The sequence below is a fragment of the Gorilla gorilla genome, chromosome 22 (genome assembly GCF_029281585.2).
Source record: "Gorilla gorilla gorilla isolate KB3781 chromosome 22, NHGRI_mGorGor1-v2.1_pri, whole genome shotgun sequence".
Lineage (NCBI taxonomy): Eukaryota > Metazoa > Chordata > Mammalia > Primates > Hominidae > Gorilla > Gorilla gorilla.
Genome location: NC_073246.2, coordinates 40,192,772 through 40,203,232, shown reverse-complemented (window position 1 = coordinate 40,203,232; position 10,461 = coordinate 40,192,772). Strand labels below are relative to the sequence as shown.

General features: G+C 39.5%; 1 protein-coding gene across 7 annotated transcripts in view; it reads right to left on the bottom strand.

Moving 5' to 3' along the window:
• Positions 1 to 407: 407 nt before the first annotated feature.
• KCNJ15 (potassium inwardly rectifying channel subfamily J member 15) overlaps positions 408 to 10,461 on the bottom strand; it is a 152,025-nt gene continuing 141,971 nt past the window's right edge. For 3 of the 7 annotated variants that reach the window (XM_063702761.1, XM_063702760.1, XM_055374025.2), the window contains 2 exons: positions 9,496 to 9,630; positions 4,623 to 8,534 (listed from right to left, as the gene is read on the bottom strand). In XM_063702761.1, coding sequence (XP_063558831.1) covers positions 7,389 to 8,516 — 1,128 coding nt within the window. In that variant the 5' untranslated portion in view covers positions 8,517 to 8,534; positions 9,496 to 9,630 and the 3' untranslated portion in view covers positions 4,623 to 7,388. Of the gene's footprint in view, positions 1,156 to 4,622; positions 8,535 to 9,495; positions 9,631 to 10,031; positions 10,247 to 10,461 lie in introns of those variants that run through there. The other 4 variants (XM_055374024.2, XM_055374021.2, XM_063702762.1 and 1 more) reach the window with 3 other exon arrangements.

Here is a 10,461-nt window from a genome sequence, read left to right as displayed (position 1 = left end):
TGGCACACACCTGTAATCCCAGCTACTTGGGAGGCTGAGGCAGGAGAATCACTTGAATCCTGGAGGCGGAGATTGCAGTGAGCCACTGCTCTCCAGCCTGAGGAATGGAGTGAGACTCTGTCTCAAAAAAAAAAAAAAAAAAAAAAAGGAGCGATGAGGCAGGGATTTCATTTTCTATTCAATGATTGGAAAGAAGCAAAATACATTTCTTTACGTACTGATATACAGTAACACCTTGATAAGTTTTTAGGACCTAGTCATTCCCACATTATTGTGACTGCCATCACTGGAAAAGGTTATTTCAAATAAGTTCACCTCTGAATTTTCTAAGGACATATTAGATTTTTTGTCTGTCAGAGCACCACTGTAACACCATTACCATTCCAGTGAAACAAAAAGAAACTCAAGACTGTAAAATTAGCTTTATAGTGTTAGCCATTGTTTCACAAGTTACAGTAATTCCATTTATCCGGAGAGAAAAAAAAGGTGATGGAGACACATATGGAAATAAAGGATTTGACAAGTAAACGGATGAATTCATAGCATACAAAAGTACGTATTTAAAGCTGTCTGGTCATTGTATGATTGGGTTCAGTGATGACAGAGTATCCACAGTTAGTGTGAGATTTCCGACATGCACCAAATAGTAGCTCAGCCTTGAGAAACACAAACCACCATTCTGCTGGAGCAAATCCAAGATTAAGACTCACTTAAGAACCATGGGAAAGCAAGGACATATATCTTGCAACACTGTATAAGGATCAGATGTGGTTCTATATATAGCAAGAGACCTAAGTGTGATCAAGATTTTGGTAAGTACACACTGCCAGGAGTTACAAGTAGTGAGATTGTTTGCATATAAAATCTACATGTCATTTGGGATTTCCATCACCATAACATTCCCATGAATTTCATTAAGTAGCATTTTGGAGTCCATCTTTCTGGAATGGAGATTCTGTTTACAAAAGCCTTATTTTTGTAACTTACAATTCCATGACACCTTACAGAAATAATTCCTCAAAAATGGATCCAAGTCGGCTGCTATCCTTCCTCTCCTGGCTGCTACGTAACACTTCGTGTCAGTACACAAACACAGCTTCCTTTTGTGATCTGGAGGTTTGTTTTTGTAAAAAGCCGCTGATACAGTCATACTTCCTGTAATGATTTGATTTAATACGACATCCTTAATCCTGAGATTTGATTGCAGATGAAAGAATACAGCTAAAACTACAGTGAATGAAAAAAATCTTCCCTTTGAACTTCCCTCCAATCACCTTCTTGGATGCTCTTTACTCTTCTATAATATTAAGTAAATTTGCATAAAGTAAGTCAGCCGAGAGATCATGCATTTCCTAGCTCAGAGTCAACAACTTCTGATTTTTTTTTTAAGGAAATAGATACTCTATAATCAACTATAGTAATTCCCTTGGAGTCTAATTTTGAGTAGATCTAACTTTTATTTACTGAAATATTTTTGAGGGTGAAATTTGAAATTTTAAGTAGGTGGGAAGGCATGGACACTAGGTAAGATTTGGCCTTGAATAAAAATAAAATTATAGCTAAGTACTACATCATGTAGCAAGGGTTGCTAACCAAACAAAACTTAGTGATGGACTTTTAGGAGGACTCTTTTGTAAAACCATCAGCCTAATTCTGCAACTGGGGCTTGAGAATCTGGGCTCCTGTGCACCACGTGGAGGGCGACTTTGAGCCCATCCTTCTAGGGTGATGCCCCAGGGAAGACCATTCCTCACTATGGAGACTCAGACAGTGCACGCTGCTCCACACTGCACACAGGAGTGTCAAAGACTGGGTTCCCTGTGTTCAGCTGAAATTTTCCCTTGATAATTGGGCAAGCCAGGGAAATATGTTTCTGGAATACTCCCTGACTCTACTACTAGTTGTATGAATATCATAAACTCCAAATAAAGAGGCATGTATTTCTCTCGTAGAAATGGGCATAGTTTGGGATTCTGTGAACACTTTTTGTAAATTTGTCAGATTTGGCAAATAACTATTCAGGACAGGAGTTTCAGTTAAGTTTGAAGATTTGTCTAATTTCCAAGGCAATTTTGTAATATATGGGGAAAAAAAGGTTGCATGTAAGACATTTAAGGTATCCTAAAAAAGTCTACACAAATCAAAATTTACTCCATATAGGACATATTCTGCACATACAGAGTGCCTGGCAGCCCTAGCTCTCTGGCATTATATTCAGATTATAAAGACTTTACCTACATATATGACATCGTTGGCTTTTATACTCGTGTATCAGTTCTGTCCTTTGACTTCCACCATCCATTCTTGTAATTTTTATTAGCTATTAAGTATCAACTCCAATCAACCGCTTTCTCTTGGTCTTCTATTTTTACACACTGCCAACATACCAATTGAAAAGTAAAAATTCCTGCCCTCAAATATGTGGATATCTGAATGTCCATAAATTCCTAATTTGAATTTGAATTGATTATTTTTTAACCCACCAATCTATTTGACTTTATAGAATGAACAGCAAATATGAAGAAACAGTCAACCAAGCACGTATGATGTTGAAAAGAAATTGGGTGCAAGATGAGGAGGGCCATAGGGTTAAGTGAAGTGAAGCGTCTGAAGGTCTAGTTTTGCCACATGTTTATTTTCTTTTCTTTTCTTTTTCTTTTTTTTTTGAGACGGAGTTTTACTTTTGTTGCCCAGGCTGGAGTGCAGTGGCGCGATCTCAGCTCACCACAACGTCCACCTCCCAGGTTCAAGCGAATCTCCTGCCTCAGTCTCCTGAGTAGCTGGGATTAACAGGCACGCACCACCACACCTGGCTTGTAGGCGGGCAGATCACGAGGTCAGGAGATCGAGACCATCCTGGTTAACACGGTGAAACCCCGTCTCTACTAAAAATACAAAAACAAAAGTAGCCGGGCATGGTGGCGGGCGCCTGTAGTCCCAGCTACTCGGGAGGCTGAGGCAGGAGAATGGCGTGAACCTGGAAGGCAGAGCTTGCAGTGAGCCGAGATCGCGCCACTGCACTCTAGCAGCCTGGGCGACAGAGCGAGACCCAGTATCAAAAAAAAAAAAAAAAGATAAATTGAAGTTTACAAAGGGTAAAGTGTATGCAGTTAACCATTTAGAAGTGAATGTTAAGCTTTTGACCTTCAAGTGTAAGTCAGTCCTCCCGGGAGGAAGAAAATTAAGAGCCTCTTGTACCTACCCAGAGTTTAACAATCAGAGACTAGATTTCGAGTGCACACCACAGAACTTGGAAATCAAGACTGGAAATGCTAGTACCTTTCACTCAAAAAATTGCATCATGGAAAGCTATGATAAAACTAGTTATTGGATGAAACTGGAAACCATCATTCTCAGCAAACTATCGCAAGGACAGAAAACCAAACACCGCATGTTCTCACTCATAGGTGGAAACTGAACAATGAGAACACATGGACACAGGAAGGGGAACATCACACACCGGGGACTGTTGTGGGGTGGGGGGAGGGGGGAGGGATAGCATTAGGAGATATACCTAATGCTAAATGACGAGTTAGTGGGTGCAGCGCACCAGCATGGCACATGTATACATAGGTAACAAACCTGCACGTTGTGCACATGTACCCTAAATCTTAAAGTATAATAATAATAAAATTAAAAAAAAATAAAAAGCTGATTTTCAAGTTCAAAAAAAAAACTAGTTATTTCAGAAATTTAATAGAAGAAAAGTCTAGCAAGAATGAAAGCCAAAATTGAGAGCCTGAGAGTATTCACTGTGCCATGTGGTCAAATGTCTGACCTTTTGAACATCATGACAGCATATAGAACCAAGCCTAGTCAAAGGCCTAGTGCTTTCATTTTTCTCTTCTTTTCTCTTCTTCTCCCTCCAGCTGGGCATATATATTGAAGACTCAAATAAGGGAGACAGAATAATGCTAGAGTGCAAATGCCACTATTTTTTTCATGCTGGAGTAGAAATGCCACCTTAAAAATATATCTTTGTTTACATTTCGATAATATTGAAATCACAGTCTATTAAAAATTGGGAAATTTAATTCAAATAAAAATCCAACAAAACAGTTGTTTTGATTTATTAAATATCTGGTTCATTCATTCATGGCATTTTTTTCACCTTAAACCAGCTCTTTAGATTTCTGGACACTCTGCGTTGTGTTGTAATTTCCCCAGGATGAAAAAGGGAGCCAATGCATGACTCCCAACCCCATCCCAAAGGAGTGGGGTTGGGTGACTCAGTGCTTTGCTGTCCAGAGCCACTGTCTGCCAGGCACCATGTGAGCGCTGTCTATTTTATTGCTGAATAAGACGTGGCTTGTGGGGCACACTGATTTACTGCTGTTGACTCTGGTTTCTCAAATGGAACACAACGTTTTTTAATGGTCTCATTGAGAAAACCTAACACATTAGAAATGTTTCAAAATTCAAAAGCCTTTTTGGGTCAGGAATACTCCACTACTTTGGCTCCTCCTTAGTTGGGTGTTGAGTGTGAATCTGTTTCAAGCAGAAGACTGACCAGATATAATAAATTAAGTTGGCTACCTAAATCCTTTGTTAGCATAGTAACATGAAAGTATTACGTACAAAGTAATAATAGTTAAGGTTCCAGGAAAATGGTAAGTTTCAAATCAGATACAACTTCAGAGCTATTTATTGAATATTATATGATTTGTTGACTTATACATATATTGGTTTTTAAGACACTCTTAAAAACGAGACACTCTTAAGGCACTCTTAAGACCAGATATTTAGATAAATTGAAACAACTATTTTGTTTGATCTTTATTTGAATTAAATTTCCAATTTTAATAGACTGTGATTTCAATATTATCTAAATATAAAATAAGATATTTTAAGGTGATATTTCTGCTGCAATATTTGTTTTGAGTGTGTAGAGCAAAAGATAAGATGATCAAGTCTTCCAAATTTGGCTGAAATTGATATGCTAAATGACAATACAAAAATTTTTTTGGATCTTATGCTACGTCCTTGTACCATATACAATATAAATGAACAAGATTTTTAATCGGCATCACATTCAAATTAGCATTGATATGAATACTGTGAAAAGAATTTAATAGTGCAACAGAAAAGGTGCAAACATGCCCGTGGCATTATTTTTTGTTGATTATACCACACTATACAGTAAAAATAGCAAGTATAATAACTAAAAGAGATAATATCTAACTACACTGACATGTAATATTTTTTAAGGAATGGAGATCTAAAGCAACCTTCCATAAAATTATCAACAGACAAGGAAAAAAAAAAACCTTCTAAATAATTAAAGACAACATCCTCCCTCTCGTTCATGGATTGAGGGCATTCTTTAAACTTTCACAAACTTTCCTCCCGCTATTCTTACACCTGCCTTAAACTAGTTCAGTTCCAGGCCAGGGATTTTAGCCACATTTTCTGTTTAATGGGAGGACATTTGCAAATGCAGTAACATCAATATATATCCAGATTTGCTGTAATCTATACCATCATTTCACTGATAACCTGAATCCACTTTATTTGCCCCATTTTCTCTGAGTCCCAATGTTCATATTTTTATAGAACTAGAACCAAACAGACATGAACATATTTGTCAAGGACTTGCTGTCTTAATCTCAAATGTTTTTCACTGATAACTACCATGATTATGCTTGAAGAGCCAGGGCCTGTGCAAGTGTGTGCGTGTGTGCGTGTGTGCGCGTGTGCATGTGTGCGCATGTGTGCATGTGTGCGTGTTTTACGTGTGCGTGTGTATGTGTGTGCATGTGTGCATGTGTGTGTGTGCACACACGTGTGTGCATGTGTGCGTGTGTGTGTGTGTGCGTGTGTGACTGTGTGTGTGCTTGGTGGGGGGAATCATGCGTACATCTTTGTATGTATGCAGGGGCTGAGTATTCATGGCCACATTCTGCTTGAGTGAATGCGCAAATCTGTCTTTGTTTGAATGAAATGAGAATTCACCTTTTGGACATTTAACCAGTCATAGCCCATTTATTTTTTGCCTCAAAGGAATGCAGGGCACTAGACCCCTGAATTTGGCCCGGGGCAAAATGTTACCTCTTGGTATGAGCTTTATTTAAATAGCAGGGGTATTCTTTACAGGCTTGAGATTTCCAAATCTTGTTCATGCATCAAAGAGTCATCTTGTTTATGAGTTTCTTACCTTCAGCTGCTCTTCTTCCTCATGGCCCCACCGGACCTTACAAACATCAGCATCTGAGAACATTTCCTGTATTGTCAGGCAGCTGAAGTTTTCTTTTGTGCTAACTGTAATCAGCAAGCATGACTGAGACAACAATTACTCTCAAGAGCTTTATTTTGCTCTTGGAATGTCAGGGGATAATCCTATGCAGTTCCTTTATGGGCTAGCCATTTTAATAGATAAGAAATGAAATGGCTGAAAGAAATATTGGCCAATAATAATGAAATGAAGAGAGGCCAGGTCTGGATGCCACGGGGATACGGGACCCACACAGAGTCAGTTTTCCACATGGCTTCAGAAAGTTGCTTTGAAAACACTGTCCAGAGCACAGCTTTCGAACTTTCATTTGTACACAAATCATCTGGGGTTCTTGTTAAGATACAGACCCCAATTCTGTAAGTCTGGCTGGGACATGAGAATCTACACATTACTAATAAGCTCTCGGATGGTGCTGATGTGGCGGGTCTGTGGACCACATTTTGAATGGAAATATTTTGAACGGAAAGAGATAGTAGATTAAAAAAAATAAAATAAAATAGAGGAAACAATGGCATCAGTCCCATTTGTGTAGGTTTCCACAGTTGTGAATTACAGATCTGATCAATTTCCTTCCATAAAATTCAGTCCACTGAAGAAAGGTAAAAATGAAATTACTATATTTTGTGAACATAGAGTCTCTCTACCTCTTTTTAGGTATTACCACATAGACATAATTAGATATAATATTTTTTCTGCTTGAACAAAAAGAGCGTGTTTTAAAGCAGTGAGATCAATGAATACTGAACCACAATTCAACTCTCAGCCGTAAGGTCATTGGTTAAATAAATATCTTGTATTACAGCTAATAGTCTTGTATAGAAATACATTTCCTTTTAATGTCAGCATTGCTAAATGTCTGTTTATCTAACAGGACATTATTCCAATTGCCCTACACAAAGCTCTTAGAAATGTAGCTTTATTTTATACAATTTGAATTATGAGAGTTCACTTTCAGACGAAGCACCTAACAGGAAATCTCTCAAACACAGAAATGCTGGTTTAGCCACAAGATCAAAGGAAAAGATTGATTTTGTATGTCCGTGCAGTTTTTGAGAGTGCGTCTACACATTTTCGTTTTCACAGCAATCTTTGTGTTTGAAGGGAGTTCTGATGTGGAAACAGCTTGCAGGGTTAAACCTGGATGGCGCCCCTGTGATCAGACATTGCTCTGTTGTAATAAAAGTGTCCTCAGTTCTCTTTCCCTCTGATCCTCCTGCCTGTACTTCTCCTCGAGTTGCTGTTTCTCAGAATCTGCACAGTAAAATGTGCAATCTGGGCTTTTCCGAATCTGTTCAAACTGACTGAAATCAGCCACATATTTTCCATTTTTGGAGAGAGATACCACAGGCACAAACTCAAAACCCCAGTAGATTTCCTCTGGGATATAAGATGTTCGGCTCTGGCAGACAGCACTGGTGGATTCCACAGTGGCATTGAGGAGGACCACAAGCTCAAACTCCTTCTCCTTTAGGTTTTCGGGTGTGAGGTCTCTCAGGGGGCTCGTCTCATCCAGCACATGGTAGAATGTCATGGGCAGAATGAGGAAGGGGCTCTCAGAGGAGGAGTCCACGTGGAATTTGACAGTGGCTTGGTTGAGGAGAATCCGCTCCCCCTCCTTGGTGACGTGGGTCTGCAGGAGCTTGCCAGAGAGCTGGCACTGAATCAAGAGGCTCTTCCTCATATTGGCTACCTGAATCACCAAGCACAGCTTCCCATTCTGCTTGGTGATGACTGCACAGTGGCTGAACTTGATGGTCTCAGCCCGCTTTTTGGGTCTGGCGATTTTGGCCAGGAAGGTTCCGGTGATGAAGATCTCAATCAAGGTCGTGATGACCAACTGAGCAACCAACAGGAAGATGGCATGAGGACATTCCTCTGTGATGGAACGGACTCCATAGCCAATGGTTGTCTGGGATTCCAGGGAAAAGAGAAACGCCCCAGTGAGAGAGTCCACTTTCATGATGCAGGGGGTATGATTTGAAATGGGCTCACCGGGTTCTAAGTCCCCATGAATAAATGCGATGGCGTAGTAGATGACTCCAAAAAGGAACCAGGTCATCACAAAAGTGGCGGCGAACAGGGTGAGTTTGTATCTCCACTTCATGTCGATAACTGTGGTCCACAGGTCTTGCAGGTAGAGTAGGTATATGCCATCCACTTTGTCAATTCTCACGTTGCTGTGCCCACTCTTGGACATGACGCGGGGTCTGTTGGCCTTGAGCCCAGCCCCAGCAGTGTGCTTCGCCAGGGGGGTGCTGGACATGCCGATGTGAATGGCATCCATTGCCAGGCTCTGGAAACACTTAGAGAAATGACAAAGATGTTTCATTATCGCCATATGTGGTGGAACTTCCAGAAAATAGAATCATCATGTGAAGTAAGTATGAATGTACATGGAAGTACACAAGAAAGGAGAATTCTGAAGGCAAGATTAACTGATCTATACTTAGGTGGTCGGTAGGGTAGAGTGAGGAGCAGAGGCTTTGCAGAAAAGCAGACCGGGGTTAAATGCTGACTCTGCAATTCATCAGCTGTGTGACCTGCAGAAAGCTATTTAACCTCTCTGGACCTTTGCTCTCCAGTGTTTAAAATGGCAATACAACCTATTCCTCAGGGGTTTTGTTACCATTAAACAAGGTAAAGTGTTAAAACAGAGCCTTGTGTTTCAAAAAAATAATGTTATGCTGTTTTTTGTGATAACAAACTCTTATGCATTTATTTCATAGAGTAATATGTTTGCTTATATTCAGCTACCATGTATTCCCAATTATAGAAAATTTAAAATTATTTGACTGAGTGTAAGTCCAGTGCTGCTATAACTAAAATCCACCATCCATGAAACAGTTCTTCATATGGAGAATGTTAATATACATTTTTAAAACTCAGTAGTAATGCATTTTTTAAAACCTATTTTTTGCATGATATTCTTTGTAATAGCAATTCGTTTTCCCCCTAATCTAATGAATAATTAAGAATCTACAGCCTCTCCTAGTTTTGTTATGACTCTGGAAAAAACTCAGTTTGAAACAACCAAAAACATTCTTAAAGCAAATAATTAGGCTTTATTAATGGCTTGATCAATATGCTGGTTATTCTTGGAAAAGTGCTACCAATGTCATTTTAGACATGATATTTAGGTATGGCACCAAAATTCTACCTTACTCCTTAGAACTAAGCAGAACCAGCAGAAGAAATCTATTTTAAAGAGCAAATGAAAAAGTCAATAAGTGTAGGCATCTAATATTATAGTAGGAAAGACCTACCTATAAGAAGTGCTGGGCTCCCATGCTCAGCCCCAGGGAACGCTCTGCTCCATGTTAACAGCCGGGAACAAGCTGTGAGGCCCCTAGCATCTTCCAGTACCTGCCTGATGACTGACATAAATTTCCCCCACATTCCTTGAAAAAGATAATGTGGGTGATTACAGAGTAACTTTACCTGGGTGGCATGTTTTTCTTCACCTCATTGGTATTTTAGGAACTAAAAAAAATCTTCCCTTTTATTAAGTAACTGATATACAGATTCATGCATTGCTCTTTCTGTTAGAGCAGTATTATCTCAACAGAAGTTTTGAAAGTAATCCTCTGGGCAAATCCCTTCAAGGAAATGGAAACTGTATCCGTTAGCAGCAAACACCTGTTCAGGAGGCAATGGGTCTGCTGGGCATTTTAATTTTCCTGTTACTTTATTAAGAGTGCGTTATTTACTAAATGCCCCCTTGAAATTGATTTTTCCTTAGAAAGTCACGTTTTCATTTTTGTTGAAAAGAAGGGCCATAAATTATTCAAAATTTGTTTACCTTGAAGCAAATTCCACTGTTCTTGGGATCAAGTTAGAAGAAAAGTACAGGATATAATTGATGAACTAGGGCCTTACTATACCCTCAGCAACACTTCTCAGTGTAACGAAGAGGAAAGTGACCACAATAAAGGTTTGGAAATGAAACGCCATTCTGGCATGCCCAAATGCACAGACAAACTTGTAACATGAGCACCAGCAGAGACAAATGCAGCCTGTCTGCAAGTGACTGCATGCATTTTTTTTAAGCTGCTGAGGAAACTGCATGCCATTGAATCCACTGAAATAAAAACAGAGGCTTAAGTTTTCCAGTGTGAGTGATACACAAGTGTCCTGCGGGCACTCAGCCCTCTGCCAGATTCTGGAAAGCTTGGCCCTGTTTTTATGAAGGCAGCACCATGAAGCTTCTGTTTTAAACTCTCTTTCAAAGG